At 34.2% G+C, this 23157-nt stretch overlaps 1 protein-coding gene across 14 annotated transcripts in view; it reads left to right on the top strand.

Moving 5' to 3' along the window:
- MYCBP2 (MYC binding protein 2) overlaps positions 1-23157 on the top strand; it is a 272533-nt gene that overhangs the window by 180790 nt on the left and 68586 nt on the right. For 10 of the 14 annotated variants that reach the window (XM_057532563.1, XM_057532564.1, XM_057532570.1 and 7 more), the window contains 8 exons: positions 1987-2042; positions 5316-5431; positions 7786-7883; positions 8883-8999; positions 9726-9866; positions 18934-19008; positions 21633-21857; positions 22711-22843. In XM_057532563.1, coding sequence (XP_057388546.1) covers positions 1987-2042; positions 5316-5431; positions 7786-7883; positions 8883-8999; positions 9726-9866; positions 18934-19008; positions 21633-21857; positions 22711-22843 — 961 coding nt within the window. The remainder of the gene's footprint in view (positions 1-1986; positions 2043-5315; positions 5432-7785; positions 7884-8882; positions 9000-9725; positions 9867-18933; positions 19009-21632; positions 21858-22710; positions 22844-23157) is intronic. The other 4 variants (XM_057532569.1, XM_057532576.1, XM_057532572.1 and 1 more) reach the window with 3 other exon arrangements.

Below are 23157 nucleotides of genomic sequence, written 5' to 3' on the forward strand. Positions count from 1 at the left end.
GTTTTGGATGAGTTGTCCACGATTAAAGAATTTGAAGCTAAATATTCTCATTCATTTCAACTTTTTTTAAAGAGATTTAGTTTCTGGACTCCCTACCTCCCTAATTATTCTTTTAGTTTCCTATGAACATACTTAGGTTTGTATAATTTCTTTTGAAAATCTAGTTACCAGAACTGAATTCAGTATTTCAGGAATGTTCTGAGAGGCCCAGGTTAAGGCAGTTACAGAATACCATTCCCAAACTCTCTCTTTGACATATTAATTCACATTCCAGGAAAGGGGATTCTCTTATATCAACCATTCACAGATACCGTGTGCTACCCAGTAGTGAACTAAATTTGGTGGAGGATGTAAAAGTGAGATATGATCTATTCTTTCATTATTAAATAGAATAATATGTATTTGAGGGACATTGGTGGAGTAGAAAACCCATTGTACTGTGAATCTGGAAACTTGCATTTTCCTGCTGTTAACACCTTTGTAATCTTGTTAGACTTACCCTTAAATTGCATTTTCCTCATTTGTAACTTTTTAGTAGGTGACAGAAGCTAGGTCATTTCTAGAAATCACTTTCATGAAAATAGCGAGGGTGGGGCGAAGGAAGGGGGCTTGTGAGTGGTGTGGGTGTGCTTCTCTTTGCTGTAAGTATAGTAGTAGTTAGAAATGAATGAGCAATTGGAGAACTTTACCTGAACCTTGAAAGGTTAATTTGGAATTGCTGCAGAAATATAAAAATATTGGAAATAATGTGACAAGTTTCATGTACCTACAACCCATTTTTATCTTTACATTTCACCAAACTTTTTCAGATCTTTTTGTTATTTCTGTTAAGAAACAGATTGTTAACAGTACAATTGCAGCCCTCTGTAAACCCTTCTCCCTGGACCCATTCCCGTCCCTTCCCTAGAGGTAACCACTGTCCTGAAGGTAATTAATGGTTCTTCTTCCCCAGATACATTTTTTGTATTTTACTGAGTACAAATTAATCTATAAGGAATATAGTATTTAGAATTTTGTGTATTTTTCAGAAGTTTATAAAAATGGTATCATATGCACCTATCACTTTGCCAGTGTTTGTCCAACATTGTTTTTAAGGTTTAGTCATGTAGCTATAGTGCATTCAATTTATCTGCTTTGAAGTATTCCAGTGTATTACTGTTCCATAATTTGTTCATTCCCCTACTGATGGGCATTTAGGTTGTTTCTAGTTTTTTTCACTATAAATTATATTGAAATAAACATCCTCGTATATATCCCCTTTTGTACATGAGCAAGAGTTTTTCTAAGATATAAATCTAGAAGTGGAACTGCTAGATAGTAGGACATACCTGTCTTCAGCTATATTAAATATTGCCAAAATTTATATGCCCATGAGCAATGTATCAAAATGCTAGGTACTTCATGTTCTCACCAGCATTTGGTTCTTACCAACACAACTTGATGACTGTGATAGGGTCATCTTGTTGTTTTAATTTACATTTTCTTGATCCCCAGTCTAGTTGAATAATGTTTCAAATGTTTCAAATGTTTATTGGCCTTTCAGATTTCCCTCTTCAGTGACTTGCCTTTACTCACTTTTCTTTTGTGTTGTTTCTGTCTTTTGTATTGATTTGTTCTGTATATATTATGGATTCATATCCCGTTAAGGTTAAATGAATTACGAATCCCCTTCTTCCAGGTGAAGGCTTAACTTTGCCATTTCTTTATAGTGTCATTGTTTTGGAGAAATTTAAAATTTTAATGTGCTCAAAACATATTATCTTTTTTTTTCTTCTGAATTTGTTGATGTTTTCTTTGTTACATCTAGGTCTTTAACACACCTAGAATTTATTTTTGTAAATGGTGTGATGTAGGTAATTGAGTTTTTTCTTTTTCTCCTGTATGGATAACCAGTTGTCTCAGCACCATTTATTGAATGTTCTATCAGTGCGGTAGTTAACAATGTTTCTAATGATTTTGTGATTCTTGCTCATCTCTTTCTTAAAGGTTTATGAAAATTACTCATTTGAAGAACTGCGTTTTGCATCACCTACTCCTAAGAGGTGAGGATCATTTTCTCAAAGCGTAGCCAAAACATGTGTTGTCAACTGCTTATAACTAAGATCACCCTGCATTCCAACTTTATTTTCTATAAGTAAATATTTTATAGGATTTAAAAATTCCTGGTAGAGATTTTTTTTTTAACATCCTTATTGGAGTATAATTGCTTTACAATGTTGTGTTAATTTCTGCTGTATAACAAAGTGAATCAGCTATATGTATACATATATCCCCATATCCCCTGGTAGAGATTTACGACAGGTTTTATAATGTGTAGATTCACAGGTAGAATGTATTTATATTGACCTGTAGTACTGCCAATATGTTACATAATACTAAGGTAATAAAGAAATAACTAGTATCTAAAAGTATATAAATTGGCTTGTAAAGCATTGGTTAGTTTGTTTTTTCTCTTTTTGTTTCCCTCTCTCCTTCACCTAATGAGTGGCAGAGCGATTTCAGTGTATGTTGTATTTGTATTTTCAGTTATGAAGTCTTTTATTTTTAAGCCCCTGGGTAATTCTTTTAACTCCAGATTGAAGCAGATTTTCTGAAACAGATTTTTTGGCTTACTATTTTATTTGCTTGTCAGGAGAAGTACTTTTTAAAACAGTTGCTTGGAAAAACTTATTAGATGGATTGTACTTTAGACAGACCACCTCCATAGAATTTAGAAAAAGCTCCAAAGTGAATCTGAAACAGCATAAGTACTTGTATTTATCGTGTATCAATGACTTATTAGAAATTAACAGGTTACTATGACTTTACTCTGATACGTATGCAAAGTAGAGTTTTAATGCACAATCTAGAAAGTGTTCTGTCAAAATAGCAAAGTTTTGAGAATGTATCTTTGTCTAGGAATAGGGAAGTAGCATTTTGTCTCTGGCTTAGTTTTAGTTACAAAATGTCCATTCAGTGGAAGCATATGATTTTTGTAAACTAAATATGGACTCTGTAGGTTTATAGCATGTTAAATAAGAACAAATTGGCCATTTGCCAGTAAATAGGTTTTTCTATGCATTGGGCATTTTAAACTTAATTTTAAAAGCCTCTTGTCAAAGTGAATGCCTTTATTAATTCAGCAAATACTATTAGGCATCTACTGTATGGAAGGCACTGGGATACTTCTATGAACAAGATAGAGAAGGTGCTGGTTCTCATGGCAGATACATTCCTGTGGAGAAACAAACTATAAATAAGTAAACTACATAGTAATAATAAATAAGGGTATTTGATAGAGAGTGATGGGGAAGGGATAGGTCACCAAAGTATTGGATGACAGGGGAGGGCTGTTTGAGGAGGCGTTATTTGAGTGGAGAGCTAGATGGTAGTTGGTTGTGTAAAGATTTGGGGAAGTTCAATCTAGGAAGAGAAAATCTGGGGTAGATGGAGCTTGATGTCTTTGAGGAACAGAAAGCAGGGCTGGAGAATAGTGAGCAAGAAAGAAAATGGTGGAAGATGAGATCAGAGAACCAGATGATGGCCATATTACATAGGGACTGGTAAGCTGTGTTAAGGTTGAGTTTTCTTGTAAGAAATTTATTTGGAGGGCTTTTAGCAGGAGAGTGATATAATCTGATTTATAGTTTTAAAAAGATCATTGTGGCTGCTCTCTGGAGAATGAATTTCAGGGGAGCAAGAGTGGGAATAGAGAGATGAGTTAGAGACTCTAAGGTGGCTTGGACTAGCGGTGGAAGGGCCTTAGCGGTGGAAATGAAGAGGGGGTGGATGGATTTGGGATACACTTAGAAGGTGAAGCCAACAGCCTGCTGCTACAATGAAACTGGAGGTGAAGGAAAGAGAAGATCCAAGAGTGAATGTAAGTTTCTTCAGCTTCAGCAGCAGGATAGATTATCCAGCAGAAGGGGGTTTTGCCAAGATTGGCCGGCAGACCCAACCAGGCATGTTTTTGTAAAGTTATATTAGAACCCAGCCTTGCTCATGAGCTTATGTATCGTCTGTGGCTGTTTTTACACTACAGTGACAGAGTTAAAAAGTTGTGACAAAGACTGCTTGGCACAATAGACTAAAATACCGTTACAGAAAATATTACTGACCCCTGGTTTCATGATTTTTATGAGGATCAAAAAGTCTGAGAAATGAGCATGAGTTTTTTGTTTTGCTGGGTACTGGGGTGAGGAGAAAATAATAATTTTCTTTGGGTATATTAAAATTGAGATGCCAAGATGCCTCTTGGTTATGCAAGTGGGGATATTTCCAGGGCAGCGGGAAATACCAGTTCGAAATTCAGGGGAGAAATAAATGTTTGAGTCATCTTTATACATATGGTATTTAAAACTGAGGAATGGATGACTGATCAACTAGAGAGATGACACTGAAACAAAAAAGAAGATCTAGACCCAAATCCTGGGGCATTCCATAAGTTAAAGGGTGCTCAGAAAAGGGAGAGCCAACAAAACACTGAGAAAGAATGGCCGGTGAGGTACAAGAAAAACCAGAAAAATGTTGCAGAAGCAAAAAGAAGGTTTTTCAAGAAAGGAGGAGTTGTCGGTTGTTATCAAATGCTACTGAGAAATTGCTGAGGACGAAGAAGCAATGATTGGATTTGGGGACGTGGTGGTCATTGGTGACTGTGACATAATCAATTGCAATGAAGTGTTGGGAGCAAAAGCCTAGTGAGGATAATAAGCTTTGGAAGAGAATTGGAAATGAGGAAATGGAGAGTGATTGTAGGTAATTCTTTAGATAAGTTTTGCTGTAAATGGAAAAAAAGATATAAGACCATATTAGGGAAGGCTGTAATATCAAGGGGAGGTATTTAAGATGGAAGATTCTGAGTTTGTTTGTATAGAAATAGAAATGATCCAGTATAAGTGGGAGAAATTGACGATAAATGAGAGAGAGCAAGATAATTGCATCACAGAAGTGCTGACGGAATGAGATTCACAGCACAAATGGAGGGGCTGGCTTTGGACAAGACCCAGGACACTCTTTCCATTGTAACAGGAGGTAGAGGAAAATAGGTTTAATCTGATTGCAACTTTGAGGTTGTATCTGATTGCTTCTGTTTCTCACTGAAGAAAGTGATGAGGTCATGATCAGCTGAGAGTGAGGAAGAGTGGTGCTAGAGGTTTGAGGTGAGGAGGAAAAAGTAAATTCAATCATGGAGAGTAGGAAAACATGCTATGACAGTAGGATTGCTATTCATTGTGATAATACAATCAGAAATTTTATGTTTGCTGATACATGTTAATGATGATGTCACCTGTTTAACCAAAAGTAAATGTTGCAGTACTCATCTTATTTCCTTTCAGACCCAGTGAGAATATGCTGATTCGTGTCAATAACGATGGCACTTACTGTGCAAATTGGACTCCGGGGGCTATTGGACTCTACACCATTCATGTTACAATCGATGGCATTGAAATAGGTATTTTTTTTTTTAAGTTGTGCGTTGCTTAGTGCAAAGAACTAGAATCAAAATCCTCTTTCTGTTCTAGTTTGCCCTTTAACATGTATCACAGACACGGACAGATTTCATAACTTTTAGGGGGGCTTCACATCCTCCTTTATAATGAGTACTCAATTCGTGCATTCTTAAGGTCTTAAAATGTTGTAATAATTTATGGGTCGCTGTAGCCCTCATGACTCCTTCCCTGCGTTCCCTGATGTGGCTGGTCCGGTTCGATCTCCTCCACGCTGCACTGTAGCCGTGTGCATGCCTCGCCTCCCTACCCCGTGGTATGTCTGTCTTCCCTTCCTGGCTGTGAGCAGACACCCCTTTCATCTTTGGATCTCCCAGTCTGGCTCAGTGCCTGGCGCATGATGGCTGCTTGATAAATCCTTGCCGAAAGGATGAATTTTTTTTTACCTAGCACTAACTTTGAAAAATATATTGCTTTTCCTTTGGGCATTAATCTTTCTCTTTTATTTATTTTTAAACTATCCGTATAATAGGACAACAGTAGGACAACAAAGCTCTAATAAGTGTTTATCAATATGAATTCCTTATAACACTGTCTTTCCTAATGCTCCTCAAGCAAAAGGGTTCCTATGATCAGGCAGATTTAGAAAGCCCAATATATTGTGGTCTCATCTTAGACATTAATACAATTCATATTATCATATTTGGGATTCAAAGAAATCTTGAAATTAAGAATCCTCTCTAAATTTGTTTAATCCTTATCATGAGACCCTTACATGTAGGGAAGAGGAGACAGGTTAGAGATAAAAGTAATACTGATTAACATTCCACCAAAATACCCTTTGGGAAACTTTTAAGTAGTTTGTTTTTACAGTGAAGATAAAGAGGTACTTTACATTGTTGTAACCATAGATGTATAGAATATACATTAATGTAAGTATAGGATCAGATATATTAGATGCATCTATACCATCCTAGAGACCTTTAGTGGCAGCCTTTGCTACACTCTTTTATTTCAGCATATCTTTAAAGCCTTTAGTTCAGCAAACTTTCGTTGGTTCTGGGCAAAACATTGTTCTAGGTAAGACAGTTCCTGGCAAGTGTTGACAACTTACTGATGATTGCAAGATAAAACAGGCAAACAAAATCACATGAAGTAGAATATAAGTAGTGACGTGCAAGGGGCACAAATTACAACAGTTCAAAAGTGGAGATAGTCAAGAATGGTTTCTTCTTGGCTAATAGCGGGTAAAGGAAACTGATACAAAGTAGATGAGAAAAATCCACTTATATTTGTTTTCTGGAAAGACACTGAAGAAAAAGATTCATATTTACTTAGAATCATTCATTTTCTTCCCCACCTTCTTAACTTAGCTTTCTCCAAAGGTGACCAAACTGTTAGTAGACTAGGATCTTGCTTGACTGCAGTCAAGGACAGATAATAATACATTAGAATAAGGAGGATGATAATAGCATTTAATATATATCTAAAAATTTTTATACATACCTTATATATTTTATATATATTTTAAAAATCATTTCATTCTCACAGCATCTCAGTGAGATAGGTGCTATTCTCATCCCTATTTTATAGATTAAAAAAATGAGGCACAGAGAGTCAAACAGTTGGTGGCAGATGTGGGAACAGCCAAGTCTAACATGAGAAGCCCAGCTCTTGGACACCATGCTGTGCTGCCTGTTACTCAGGAGATGATTGGTTGTTATGAGATAACGTTTGATCACACGAGGGTTTCTTTTTTATTATTTTGAATTTTTCAGTATTATTTTATATATTCTATAGCCCCTCTTTTCCATGAACCCCTGAGACACCCCTTTGGAATCTTTTTTTTTTTTTTTTTTTTTTTTTAGAATTACTTACAGTTTATTAATGAAACCAGAGCTGTCAACACCCAAAATCTCATTTGCCCGGACAACTAAACTATTTGGTTTTTCACTCTCACAATGATCTATTTACAAGCATGATAAGAAACAGAGACTGAGGGGTTGAGCAAACTAACAAAATTAAAGTTACTAAACAAAACAGTAGATCTGAGAATACTGATCACCAATGAAACATATCTATAATCCAAAAAATTATGTTGTCATGGTGGACATGCTGAAATTATATGGGACTTCTGTTCATATTACTAAAAGATACTGAAGAAACAACAATTGGAATCTTAAGGTCATTTTTCAGATATTTCTCTCTTAGCTATTAAATATTAATCACCTTAAAAGGACAGAATTCAGATATTTGTTTTAATTGTTTAAAATAGCCCGTGAGTGTATATTAAGTTAGGTTTAAGGGTCCTCCCTCCCTTGTGTTCTCAAATGTTACAGTTCCCTTCCTTTTCTTACAGATGCTGGCCTAGAAGTAAAAGTAAAAGACCCACCAAAAGGGATGATACCGCCAGGAACTCAGCTGGTCAAACCAAAGACTGAGCCTCAACCAAATAAGGTTAGGGTAGAATGAAATCAGAACATGAATTGGTCTGAGATTTATTAATTTTCTTCATTGATGCTTCAAGGTAGCCATCAAACACCTCATATTTTACTTTATTTCAGTATTCGAATTCTAAGTATTCCTAAATGAACTTGAAGAATAGTTCATGGTAATTCTAATCATTTCTCAATTGTAGAACCTGTACTTTTTGGTTTCTTTGTATAATGCTATAGTAATTTATAGGCCTTGTGTACTTTCTGTTATTGAAAGTCTACAATTGGGACTTCCCTGGTGGTCCAGTGGTTAAGACTCCGCACTGCCAATGCAGGGGTTCCGGTTTCGATCCCTGGTCAGGGAACTAGATCCTGCATGCCGCAACTAAAGATCCCACGTGCCGCAACTAAGACTTGGCGCAGCCAAATGAATAAATAGCGCAGCCAAATGAATAAATAAAAGCTACCCTTTAAAAAAAAAAAAAAAGGAAATAAAGTTTACAATTCACAAAATGTCTACTGAAATTAAGTGTATAAAGTTGACAAGGTTAAAGTATCCTGTGCTGTTAAAAGAAAAAATTCATTTCCTAACATCTAAAGAGTAAGCACTATAGGAATTTTAGTAAACTACTTATTGAAAAAGAAACATGGATAGTAGAATTTATATACCTTCCTGAAAGGAAAAAAATGGCTCTTTTCTCTTTTTTATCATGTCTTCAAAGTTCAGAGAAGAAATTATAAATATATATTAATAATTTTCTATTTTTTTCAATAATTTACATTTTTATACATTTTAAAAAACAACATTTTTTTAAAAATGTTGTTTTTATAAATGTTTTCTCTTGTTGTTTTTATAAATTAACCACTGTTATTTGCACAGGGAAACCAGCTACAAATAATTTTGGAAACTTTCTCAGAATTATACTTTCAAGTCTGTTTAATTTTCTCTCTTACCACTTACTTATAAGGTCTCTGTTCTGTGATTTCCCCTGTCTCACCTGTCTGTCTTTGCCTTTCTCAGGTTCGAAGGTTTGTGGCCAAGGACAGTGCGGGGCTCCGTATCCGAAGCCACCCTTCCCTGCAGAGTGAGCAGATAGGCATAGTGAAGGTCAATGGAACCATCACTTTCATTGATGAGGTAATTTGTAAGGAAACACTTGGTAATAAATTTTGGACAGAAAGTATTTGCATTGATTACACAATGTAAGTTTACTAAATTGTTTGTTAGAATGTGTTTTAAGCAGTTTGGGTAGTGTTTGGGAAATCATTTCACAGAATTTCAAAATTCTGTTCATTGAGTTTCAAACATTGCATTCATTTTTCTTTATCAATAAAAAAAGTAACTAAAATTATATTTTTAGCATAAAAGGAGTTCAGCTAACATGGTAGTCAGAACCTGTACAAGGATTCAATGAAAATGAGTACAGTTTTTCTTGAATTTTTAAAATGTGGTTTGTTTTTGAACGTGTTTATTATATTGCCTTAACTTTGGACAGTACATTTTTCTAATAATACAGTCAAGTAACTTCCAATTCTGAAAATCTAAATTGAGGGGAAGGAAGTCTGAAGTTCTTTTGGGAAACATCTGATTTTATGTTTGAAATATTTTTCTTAAAGTGTGATTTTTTTGTGTGCTCTTACTCCTGAGTGACATTGTTTTTTACAATCTCACCATGTGAATTATCATATTGCTTGGCATTCCTTGCTGGTTTTTTCCTCAAAGGTTCTCTCAAAACCTAGAGAAAACTAGATGCTTAATCTCCATGTCCAGCATTATTTGCCTGCTTTGTAGCCTTTCGGACCTTGCTGCCCTCATAGGAGTTACAGGAGGGCGTGGCTTGTTTCTGTTGCTTATACTCCATAGATCCACAATGATGATGGTGTGTGGCTGAGGCTGAACGATGAGACGATAAAGAAGTATGTTCCTAACATGAATGGTTACACTGAAGCCTGGTGCCTCTCTTTTAATCAGCATCTTGGGAAGAGTCTTCTGGTCCCTGTTGACGTAAGTGAAAGGTGGTTTTAGAAAGCTTTCTAGGTATAGTCTGTCCTCATTACAGGGCTTTCTTTAATTAAGGCTTCTCAGTTCTGAGGTAAACCACAACTAAATAACTTTAAGTGCTTGAATTCTGAGAGCTTCTGTGTAATAAAGAGGGAGTTTGGCAAGGCTAAGGACCTTAATACTTACTATGGTCCATCACAAGCAGGAGGTAGTAAATTAAAACTAGGCCTGCTGAATTCCTTTCACAGAGGTAGGGAACAAGAGTGGTTACAGATTTTTTCCCCTTTCTTATTCACACTACTGTTTGGAATGAATTCCAAACTAAAATTTAAGAATTCAGTGTTACTATTCATTTCAGAAGTATGTATAATGTATTTTTTGTATGTTGGCATTTTGTAATTCTGTGTTGTCTAAGTTTGAATCTTTTCTCTCTTGGCATGTGATACTGCTGTGTTAAAATAAGGTGGATTTTTAGACTTGTGGTGCTGTAGTGTTCTGGTTGAAGTTAAATCTTAGTGTCTGAGAGAATTCACTGAGCCTCTTTGACAGATGCAGTAGAATACTTAGAGTGTTCAAAAGTTTGTTCTATCACTAAATATGATAGGAACCCACAGCTCTTTTTATAATTTAAACAGAAATATATGATTTTTTTCTTTTTCATCTCCATCAAATGTATTCCTTATGACACTGCTAATAAATAGAACAGGTAAATTTTTATTTTAAAAAAACCTTAGTATTTTAAACAGTTGAATTTCTTAAAAATCAGTGTATAAAACTAGCTCTTTATATCAAGTCATTTAATATATTGTTTGTTTTTCTTCTTAATAGTTCAGAGTAATGTTCTCCAAAGGGGTGTATACAGATGATTCTTTGGGAAAGAAAATAACAGAACTTCTATTTAAATTTATTGATTTCATTCTTTTCTCTATTCCTTTGTATATGTTTTATAATGTACAGTGGGGAGAGATATATCTACCTATATACTTTTTTACAAATAGATGGGTGATAAAGAAAGTTTGGAGAGTGTTGGTCTACTGCTTTTTTGATTTTTTGATTTTTTTCATCTGTGGCTTGAAAGTTGGCCTTAAATGGTTTGAACCCATCTCTCATTATGGTAACCAGTTATTCTTCAGGATTACGAAAATGATATTTTAAGTGAGATAATTATAATAGCCATTTTGTTTATTTCATTAACAGCATATTTTTAAAATTTTGACCAATTTAGAGTTTTGTGTATTTTAAGGCCCTAATAAGGCATTATATTAGATTATATTATCTTTACTACCTTCCCCACTTCAAAATTTTCTTCCCAATTCCTTTGTTTGCTCATTTGAGGAGATGGTTTTGGAAGAGGAAGATATTCACACAGATAGAGCAAGAGAATAAACAAAGGTAGAAAGGAAGAGCAAGAAGTGTGCTGTGTGCTGAAGTTCTGAATCCCATGGCTTTATTTTGGACCACTGGTGTTCTGTTATTTGATGCTTTTAAACTCTAGCCAAGAGACAGTTTTTAGTAGACAGTCTTGAGGTCAGAGAGAGAGGACATAATAAAGGTAAGAGGGAACGCTAAATGGAGTGAGCCGTACAAATACTCGTTGATGGCTTTTCACTGGTATGTGAATGAGGAGATTATCACTGACTTATTTGAAAAATCTAGATGAAGAATATTGGAGATAGAAAGTAAAATGAAGTAGCTTTTGATATTTTCTAGCTTGTCTTTATGTTGAAGAATGGCATGAGTTCTCTTTTAACGTTAAGCAACTCAGAGTATCTGGTATCATTAAGAAGGCTGAGGTTTTTCTGGTTCCTTTATTTTAAGGATGGTAGTGACTTGAGATCCTTATAAATTAAAGGAAAGATGCCAGTAGAAAAGGGAGACATTAAAGATGTAGATAAGAAATCTGATGGCTGAAAGAGGAGGAGAAAATAGAATTGAGGGCACATTGGAGAGTTGTTTCTGTGAAGGAGGAGGGGGTATGTATGGCAGTGGGTAAGTTTTTAGGGTTGAGAGAGGAAGGGAAGAGGTTGAAGGAGACCGTGATTTCCATATAGAAGGGAGAAAAGTCATCAGTTGAGATTGAAACAATTGAGTTAAGCTAGAGAGTTTAGAAATGCCATAAAGATTTGGAGTAATGTTTGAGAGAAATAGGAGCGGGATCTGACAAAAAAACTACTTGTTTGGGGATTATTGGGCCACTAAGGACCCAGTGGGACCACTGGATAGATCCATTCTGGATACCCTTCCTCTCCCATGGCCCTAACTATCCAGCATTAATGGAGCCAGGAAAACAGATGATAGCATTGGCTGGAATTTCCTGGGCTGCTATGACAGGAAAATAGGGACCAAAGGGAATTTCAAATGCTGATGAAAGAGCAATTGAGATCACCAACTGTGGGATCCAGCCTAAGTTAGAAATGTGAAAGGACAAATGGACGGTCCAAGGGACTTGGAGGACTTAATAAAACAGAACAATATAGTGAGTGCGCTATACTTGAAGAGCTGGAAGGAGATAGGCAATTTTTGTGATAACATAGCATATTTGAATTTGATTTCATACTTAGAGCATTTTATTTTATTTTTTTTAATTTATTAATTAATTTATTTATTTATTTATTTTTGGCTGTGTTGGGTCTTCGTTTCTGCGCGAGGGCTTCCTCCAGCTGCGGCAAGTGGGGGCCGTTCTTCATCGCAGTGCGCGGGCCTCTCACTATCGTGGCCTCTCTTGTTGCGGAGCACAGGCTCCAGACGCGCAGGCTCAGCAGTCGCGGCTCACGGGCCCAGTTGCTCTGCGGCATGTGGGATCCTCCCAGACCAGGGCTCGAACCCGTGTCCCCCGCATTAGCAGGCAGACCCTCAACCACTGCGCCACCAGGGAAGCCCTAGAGCATTTTATTGAATGAAATGGCTCATTAATGTGGCCGTGAGAGGGCAGCTGAAGTATGTTGGAAGTAAACGTCATTGGAACTGCCCAAGTCTAAAACTAAAAGGCTAGGCAGTTGGATGATATCCACATCGACACGAAGACGTACCAGTGATGGCAACACTGTGACCTGCAAGGTTTGAAAGAGAGTTTGTTTACCATTGGAGGAAGAGTCCCATTAGATACAATATAAAGTCATGGGACAAATGGGAATAATTAGATGTTGGATCAGGAAGAAGCCTAGAGTAGTTTTGGTATAAAAAGAGAATAGGTAGATGACATAAGGAGGGTTTATATTTTATGTGGTGACCAAAGAGGACAGAGGGGATGTGTGACAACTGGCCTAGGGCTTCAAACAGGTCTGGTATAAAGTTGCTTCAATGAGGGTGTTATATGAGAACCCACAGAGTCAGAGCCTGGCATAGGCAAGAACAGGCTAGTTTTCCAAGGTTTTGATTTTAAGGACCAGGACAGGCCTCTTATACAGTCAATAAGTTTTTAATGAGTACCTTACTCGATAGGGCAGAGCATGATAGGGCATAGAGGGGATAATGATTCCATCTCATCTCCTCAAGGAACTAATAGAGCTAAATAAACGCATCTTGCTGCTTCTTCCCTTTGCATCTCTTACTTCATTTACTACTAGAAAAATGCTTGCCACCTATTCTCCCTTTTCATACTTCAGTTCTTTTGTGAGTAAATCAACTATAAATTATGGCTAACCATTGTGAAACACTACTCAATTAAAAAAAGAAAGGTAGGAGATTTGAAATAAAGTTAGAAATTATCGAAGACTAATGCCACTAACTTAAAAAGATGCAAAAGTACCAAAAAGTTGCCTTGAGCAGCCCTTACATGAACCTCTTCAGCCTTTTCTAGTTACAACAATTTTGTATTCACATGAATGCGTGTACCCTGTTTGGAGCCTGACTCAAACAAACTGTTGGAGAGAATGGGGGTAGGGATTGGAAATTGAACACTGACTAAATATTTGATGAACTATTTTTTTTTAAAAGATTGCCATAAATAGTCATATTTAGCTTTAAAATGATTTTTGTTGCACTGTCTTGTTTATTTACTCATATTGTAGAACTATCATTTTCATTGTAGATAAATACTTTAGCTAAATTTTGGCCTACCTAGCAGTAGTTCTATTTAAACATCGTTACTTTACTAAGAAATAATAACATCCTAACTTAGTTCAAATATGACTTTAACTGTGTTTTAGTACTTTAGTAATGCTCTAGTTTAGAGATTAAATAGCATTAGACATCCATATTATGACTATGTCTTTTTTAGAATATTTTTAAATCAAAAAAAAATTTTTTAATCAGTGGGAAGAATAGGGATAAATATGAAGAGTGCAGATCCTTTTTTGTGAGGTGCTCACGGTCTGTTAGAACTTGTTGCCCCTTTTAGAACACACTATTTAATTTTACATCTTAGAGTCTTTGTTTATGTTGTTTCATTTGTCTAATATGCTTTTGCTTCCATTTTTTTTTCGAACTTTTCTAGTGTTTTCCTAATTGGCCAGGCTCAAAAATTTCTGTCAACGTTTCTCATCCCTGTACATCCCAATAATGCTGTAGTTATCAATTCATTAATTGTTCACTCAGCATATATTTATTGAGTCCTTATTATGTACCAGATACTAAGCTGGGAAGTAAGTGTTGGGTGGAGAGGCAAAGGGGAGGGATACAAAATAAGTAAGAGTGCAGTTCTTGATCTTGGGGTACTCACTATGTAATGGGATAGACATACAATATTCAGATAATTAAGTTGCATTGTGGTAAGTTATAGAGTGACTTTACTTAGGAGGTGACATTTGAGGAAATCTTAAAGAAAAATTGCCAGGACAAAGTAAAGTAATTTCACTTTAGAGAGTCAGATGTCCAAAGTTATGGAGGCATGCTATGTATGGAAACTAAAAAATAGTTGATACGGGTGAAGCAAGAATTGAGGGTAAAAAGCATATAAGTACTGGGGAAATTAGCTTTTTCTCTCCTTTCTCAGGTAGCACTTTGTCTGTAAAAGCGGAAAAAGCTTATAATGTCTTTCTCCAACTACCTATAATGTTTAGTTTGGATTTTTTTGGCCTTTAGCCCATTTATATTTATATACCTCTTATTTCTGTTAAGCTCCTCAAGAGTTAGGGCTCATTTAGGATCCCTTCTTATATTTTTTCTTCCAGAGTGTTAAATATTACATTTTGCTCGTGGTAGGCATTCAACATTTGTTAAATACTGAATTTTAGTTCTTGGCATTTGGTAGGATCATACTGCTTAAAATAATTTCTGACCCTCTTATGCTCCATACCTTAATTCTCTCATTTAATTTTCATTGTGCCCCTTTGATGTTAAGTTTTTATCATTCTCATTTTTCCAGTGACAGAAGAGAGCTAGTCTCCCAAGATCATAAGTAGTAAGTAGTGGAGCTAGCTCTGGAACTCCAGTTGATGTGATTCCAAAGCCCATTTTTTTATGTTTAGTCTACCTTAATCTAGTGGAGCCATAAGGATAAATAGTTATAAAAGGATAAAGTAAATATAGCAATAAGAATCATATTACTTTGGCTAAAACTCCACAATTAAATAAATATGAATACTAACAACCTTAATGGTTGAATGAGGATGAATATCGTGATGTATGTTGAAGGTATACCTGGGGAAGGCTGATTTTAAATTAAAATTCTTAAGATTTGGAAACTACAAATGTAAGCCAATAGAATGTTTCAGATACCAGGGAAAATATGTTTAAAAAGAGAGAGAAAATCAGTTATGCACATGACGTGGGAGACATTTGACTGCCTGTAACAGAGCCTAAATTTTTTGGAAAGCAAGTCTACTTCTAAAATAGGAGATATTACTGATCTGAAACTTATAGGCCCAGTTCTTTGGATTCTTTGTCAAAAAAGAGGTCTTTTCACATTGTGAATGAGGTTGAGTGGTAGAGAAAGTTTATATCAAGGAAAGTAGATGATACCTCATTAGAAGTATTCAAAGATATCTTTATAATGCCCATATTATCCAAATTCTTGCAGAAGCAACTTGAGTCTCCAAACACGCCGTGCAATTATACAAACCACTTTCTACCTACTTAGGCTGATTGGTGTTCACATATAGAAAGTAGGTTGATTTTTCTCAATTTGGGGGCTCTGAAGATTTGGGGGAGAGATGAAGGAAAAATATCATTTGGTATTCTCTCTTATAACATTACTCAGGGTAATTGGTAAAATTAACAAATGTTTCTTGCATTTTATGTCAGTTTCATTCTTTTGGGATACCTAATGATGCCTGATAGTCACAGCTTTAATATACCCCAAATTTCTTGATTTTGTCTCATTAATAAATTTGTGTGTATATGTATGCATAACCTGTTTTTCAGTCCTACTAAATACTAAGTATTTACTTAATACACCATTAGTAAATATGCTGTCCTTAGATGGTTATCAAAAGCTTCATTTCATACTTTAGCTTGATGTTTAAGTTTCCTAAACAGAATGGAATTAAGGCTTAAATTCCATTTAAGCCTTAATTTAAGCCTCATTAAAATAACACTATAATTGTTTGTATATATGCTGTGTTTAATTTCCCTGAGATATTTTATCTTTTTCACTTTAAAAATGGCAATTTTTAACTCTGTGATCATCCAGCACAATGAAACAGTTACTATCTTTTTTTTTTTCTTTCTTTTTTTCTTTTGCGTGAGCATTTGGCATGTTTGGTCATCTATTTCTCCATGAAAATTATTCGCTTATTTGGTCTCTTCTATGCCTTGAAAGATTATTGTCTTAGAGTTGCAATTTGGTGCTCATCAATTTAGTTAGGTTTTTAGCATGCTTCAGTTTCTAATTTTCTTGACAGAACTTTTTTGCCTTCACAATAGTCTTTGAGAATAGAATGATTTCGATTATTGTAGATATGTGTGTATTTGTATATGTGTGTGTGTGTATATATATATACACACTTTTACATACATATATAGTGGTGCTCATATTATTCTATAAAATTATACAATATGAAAGCTTATTTATATATTTTAATAGTGAGAAATTGAGACTTTGGAGAGATTAATATTTTCATGCATGTTCATATCTTTAGACTAAACTTTCCTAAATTTTCGAAAGAAAACTATGCAAGTACATTTTATTTTTAAACTCCAGCTTTCTATCTGGTGCTTTTTTGATACTTGATAAATGCAATTTTATTAGGATAACACATTTTAAAAATAATCTTATAGTAAACCAGTGTAGACTAAGAATTTTCTACAAATGCAGAACAAAAGCAAAAAAGAGTCAAATTTGAATCCACATATAATTAACATGTACAAAATTGATTTTATTGGCAATTTGTTACCATGGTTAGCAGTTACATCACTTTAAGGTATCATTGTATATGTTAACTCATGTCCTCAGGCTGAGGAAACACTTGAGTTTGCACATTGAAATAAGAGAGGGAATTCCCTGGCAGTCCAGTGGTTAGGACTCCGCGTTTTCGCTGTCGAGGGTGCGGGTTCAGTCCCTGGTTGGGGAACTAAGATCCCACAAGCTGCATGGTGCAGCAAAAATTTTTAAAAAATAAAAATAAAAGAGAGATACAAGCTTTAAAATTCTCAGTCACCACATTGCTTCTTTATTCCTAACTCATCTGCATTGCTTTTTACAACGCTTTTCACATTGCTTTTGATGCTAGAAAAATTTATGCTAAAAAATAGAATATGCTAAAAAATATTAATATTGTTTTATGTCAAAAGGTTTGCACCACTATTCTCTGCAAAGGAGAAAAACCATTGAGCAAATACTCCACAAATTCTTACATACATGGATGAACCAGTAAGGACATCTTTTTCCCCCCAAAATAGTATTTCAAAATACTTTGCAACATGTTTCCACTTCACCTAAAGAGAAAGTGCCCTGTCTGCTGTCTATTTTTAAATGTGAAAGGGGCTTTGGTTTTTTGTTTTTTTCTTTTGTTTTGCATTTATCTGCAGGCACACTAATAGAAGCTCATTTTTTTTCTGGCTTTTATATGTTTTATATTTCTATATTAGCATATATGTATGTATATGGGTCTGTATCTACATCTGTCCATACATGTACATACATGAGGAAAATACAGAACTGGAAAATATTAAATAAATTCTGGTTATCTAAAATGGCTTACAGTTGGTTGAGAATTGTGTTGTTTCTTTTGTGCTGAAGTCTTGGATAATGACAACTTTCATTAACATTTTGAATGTCCTCTTTTTTGGTATTTATATAAGCAGTAAAATTGTGTAATTACTGGTTTCTGGAAGGATTTTAATTTCAGATCAAATAAATATGTTCAATAGGATGATATGTCTATGTAAATGTATATCATTTTAATTTTTATGAAAACATTTTGTGAAAATGTTGATTTTTCTGGGACCATGTTGCTGTGAATTGGTTGTTCTGTAACAAAATATTTGTAGACTCTAGAGATCCTAAATGCTCTGTGCATTTCCTAAACTTTGAGATGGAGAAAACTAGGTCTGCCTTTTGATAAAAGTTCAGATTGTATGTTTTTTCTCTATGCTTTTCTTAACAAATTTGCTAACAGCTTTCAGTAACATTTCCATGCGACTTTTTTCTCATTTATAGAAGAGAGCAAAATTTAAAAATGACTTAGATTTTATTTTCTTTTTGATTTTTTTTTGTACTTTAAACAGAGATAACTAGTTCACATATACTACATGCCATTATTATTCATAATAATAGTTGCTCTATCTATACAATCTGTGTTAGTCACAGTTTCTTTATAAAACAGCAGACTGTTTTCTGCCATAAAACAAATCTGACTTGTACTGGAATAGACGCGTCATCATTTAAAGGAGTTTGAAGGTGTCCTTCTTGCACTGACTGTCTTAAGGTTTAAATCAATGTCTGGCTCTTAATTGTAGTAAATGGCATGACACACTATATCCATGGAGAGCTTTTGACAAAAACTTATGTATCGGAATTTCTTTGCTGTGTGGTTTACTCAGGTGGCTTCAGTTTCCCTTTAGTGAAATAATATTCCCGTGCTGGTGCTAGAGTATAGAACATTGTTGTTACTGTGAACGCATCTTCTGCAGATGATATCCTGTTCCCTTTCTTTGTTGATATTTTTCTTTCTTAAACTTTGTTGCTCAGAATATCTTTAATGCTAGCCAAGGAGTCAGGGATTTGGACGTATTTTCATGGACTTCCAAAGCTTTTTTCCCCCAGGTGAGTTAACTGTAAGGAACAGTCATACATTATTCAGGTATTTCAGCTTGTATAACAAATTTTACATTGTATCTTTGAAGCCTTTACTTAAGATTAATTTTAAAAAATTCCTTTTTACCAAAAACGATCTATACAGAGTTGTGCAATTGAGTTTCCCCATAAACCTTTCCCCTCTATTTCTGCCAAAGACTGTATTACTAGTTTAAGTTAAACTTTTACTTGACTTCAAATTTGCTATATTTAACTTTATGACTGGCTTCTCCAACAATTATACACAGGTCTAGCTTTTTCAGAACTTACTTATTTAGGTGGGAGAGTTCCAACCCTATGGCTCTTCTGTTTTTTTCCTAGCCTTGCACAGTGGTCTTTTGAATGTTGGGGTGGGATTGCAGGGAGCAAAAATTAACATTGCAGTTCATCAATTTCATATGCTGGTGCCCAGGTCTTAAATTTCTGTATAGAATAAAACATGCATTTTAGGATTTCTTGAGAATAACAGACACAGTTCTGTGATTTTAGGTCTATCAGTTCTTTTTATACTGTTTAGTATTAAGAAAAAGGATAGACTTTGCTGTACATTTATTAATTTATATGGTTTCTTTAACTAATCAATAAAATATTAAATATTTTAGGAAGATCTCCTATATTGCCTTTCAGTGAATAACTTGCAATTATTATAATTATTATTAGTGTTTGCCAAGACTTTTCTCTCACTGTTACCCTGAGTGGTCAAATTGGAAATATTGTTATAACTTAATTAAATGCTCGAGATGTATCATTAAAGACCAGTGAAATTGTTTTTTCCCTAAATCTATGAATATTTGTTTAGTTTTTACATCATGACATGTAATTTTTAAAAGATCATTTGTACATATGACTAATTTGACTCTTCCATCTATGAAATAGCATCATGTATTTGCTAAAATTGATCATTCACAATGACATTTTTAAATATTTACTGAAAATCTCATGAGTAAAATAGCACAATTTAAAGTTTAGACCTTACTCTCCATTTTTATTTTGAGTGCTCTCTTTGTATTCATATAGTTGTACACATATATAAATATTTACAAATATGCATGCATGGGTATATAAAATGCATATTTTATTTTAGATTGTAAATCTAAATTTTTCAAGTACTTAAAATTCTCATTTCCATTAAATTGCCAATATATAAAGAATGTTGGACAAATATGGTACAGTAATTATAGTAACTGTAAATAAATACCGTCCATAGTACATATTTGTATAAGTAAAAATTGATGATTATTCATCACCACAATGAAATTTACAAGATATTATGTGAAGGTTAATAATGGATTTAAAATTTTTTCTGACCAATCATATATTAAAGTCACAGGTACGGAGAATTCTTGAATCCACATTTTTTAACCTTACGACTTTATTTTTAATTTTCCACTATATAATGGACATGTCTTTTGGAATGAGACTACTCATAGGGGTAGAGCTATTCAGTAATATTTTATCTTGCATAATATGTTAGTGGGTTTTTTCATTTTTATCCTATTTATAACATAACTAAATATTAATTTAATTTTAACCTAACGTTTGAGTAAGTGTCCCATTATGATCTTTTACTGTATTTGAATAAAGCAATTTGTAGAGTCTATATTGCTGTATTTAAAAATGCAGTTTAAGTCTGTTTTAAAGAAGTAATAATGACAGTGGAAGAATTTCCAGTGTAGAACTTTCCTTTACATTTAATTGGGAAAAAGAGCAAAAACGGGAAGGTTATTATTTCTCTTTATTGCATTCACGTAGGAAGTAATTTCATCAGAGCATTCAGATTCAACAGGAAGTTTAGGATATGTTCCTTTCTTTCATTTTAGAAGTGACTGTTTTATATCCAAATGTATTATATTTATATAAAACCACATCTTTAATGTTAATCTCTCCTCTCTACTAAAATATAATCATCTTTTTCTGTTAAAAGCATTAATATATCACTGTTTAACAATGGTCTAGCAAATCTAACAAGGCATTTTTATTTGTACTGTATTAAGAAAGTGTGAGTTATTAAAATCTTATAAGCATTCTTATTTCATTCATAACTAGTAAATATTAACATGTAGCTATATTTCATGCACATTTTTCATCATTCTTATCTCTGTTTATAAATAAGTCTCCAGAATCTTCATACCTATTTTCTCTATTTATTAATAATTATAAACAAAAGTACAAGGAAATGGAGATTTAGACTTTTTAACCCATACTGACAGGCAGTAATAATGATTCAAAATTATTCAGTTGTGGTTCATATAGTAAATTATTTTTGTTTATCCTACTGTTAAATATTTCACTAAAAGATAAAAGTAAAATCAGGTACTACTGTGTTTCTCAAATTATGGTGGACAGAAGCTAGAGGTTCAGTTCCTCTCCTGCTATCTTTTCTTCTCTTCAGCTCTATTTTAAATATTATTCAGAATTGAATAACTGAAAGATTCTTTAATAGTAGTATTAACCAACACTTGAGCTATCTTTGGATATGTGTTCTTTTTCTTAATTGATGCATTACGGACTTGCTGTAAAAGCAATTAAGAAGGATGTTGAAAGTGATAATAGATTGTATTTTGTTTACTTTTTTTTCCTATTCAAATTTTCAGGAACCTAAAACTAATACTGATGACTTTTTCAAAGACATAAACTCCTGCTGCCCACAGGAAGCAACAATGCAAGAGCAGGATATGCCGTTCTTGCGAGGAGGGCCAGGCATGTACAAGGTAGTGAAGACGGGACCTTCCGGTCACAACATCAGAAGCTGCCCTAACCTTAGAGGTATCCCAATTGGAATGTTAGTTCTGGGAAACAAAGTCAAAGCAGTGGGAGAGGTATGGATTCTTGTAGCTTCATGACTTCTAAGATATTCGTTTTTAATATAATACAACCAAAGCATCTCTTTCTTCCAAAGGTTGCCATTTCCATCCCAGGTTTTTAAATGTTAATGTTATCTTTACCTGTATTGAAAATACTAATGCAATTTTTCTGTGCTTCTTTTTTAATAATTTTATTCTCATAATTATCCTTGTGAAAACAATATTTATATAACAAAGTGATTTGTATTGTATATATAAATGTTCGGTATTTGCAAATATCTTTTCATTATTGCAAATGTGTACTGTACTGTCATGGATGAATAGCACTTTGAAATATTTACTATGAATCAGTTTGGAGATGTGTTATATTCAAAGGGTTTCATTTCTTCATTCCCATATATGGGTGTCACTGAAGTCCTGAGCAAATAACATTACTCTTTAGTCAACTGTGGCATTTGCCTCAGCTGATGAGCTTAAAGATGTAGTGTGTCATGCTATTTCTCAGTGTCAGGGTTATCTTCAAGTTGCATTTTAGGCACTACCACCCTAAATAATAGAGAGTATGCTGTGTTAGGACATTTCAGGTGCCAAACAAAGAGCCGTGTGTTTTGGGGTAGCATTTAAAATTATCAAGGGATTATTCTGTGCCTTAAAAAAATATTGTTTTTACTGAAGTCGTCAGTGAGCATTATTTTACAAGACTGTTTATTGATTTCTGTCTTACCTCAGGCTGTGGTCTTAATTTCAGAAACTAATTTGATGATAGAGATTTATTGGAATAATTACTCACTTAAACTTTTTGCTGGTTTTCAGCCTGAATGCCCTGAAAGAATCAAGCCAATCAATCATGCTTTTTGTTATGTACTAGGTAACCAATTCTGAAGGTACATGGGTGCAGCTGGATAAGAACAGCATGGTAGAGTTCTGTGAGAGTGATGAAGGAGAGGCATGGTCCTTAGCTAGAGACAGAGGCGGAAACCAGTACCTCCGACATGAAGATGGCAAGTTGGCTTAAATTTGTGATTTATTCCGATTTACCTTTGCAGTGCAGAAGTTTAAAGTGTACTGTATTTCTTTTGTTGTAAAGAACTTTTCTGTGTGTTTATTTTTTAAGTAAAATCAAAACTAAAGGTTTAAAAATCTTGCAATTGTTAAAATTCCTATGTAAAATACATAGGTACTAAATGAATACACATAAAAGAAGAGAATTAGAAGGAAATGTGAAACATATGAATTGGTCTTTGTAAAACATGCTTTTTATTTCATTAATATGAATTTAAATGATAATTCTTCTGTGCCAGTTCGGGGCTAAACC

Source organism: Balaenoptera acutorostrata, chromosome 18 (genome assembly GCF_949987535.1).
Source record: "Balaenoptera acutorostrata chromosome 18, mBalAcu1.1, whole genome shotgun sequence".
Lineage (NCBI taxonomy): Eukaryota > Metazoa > Chordata > Mammalia > Artiodactyla > Balaenopteridae > Balaenoptera > Balaenoptera acutorostrata.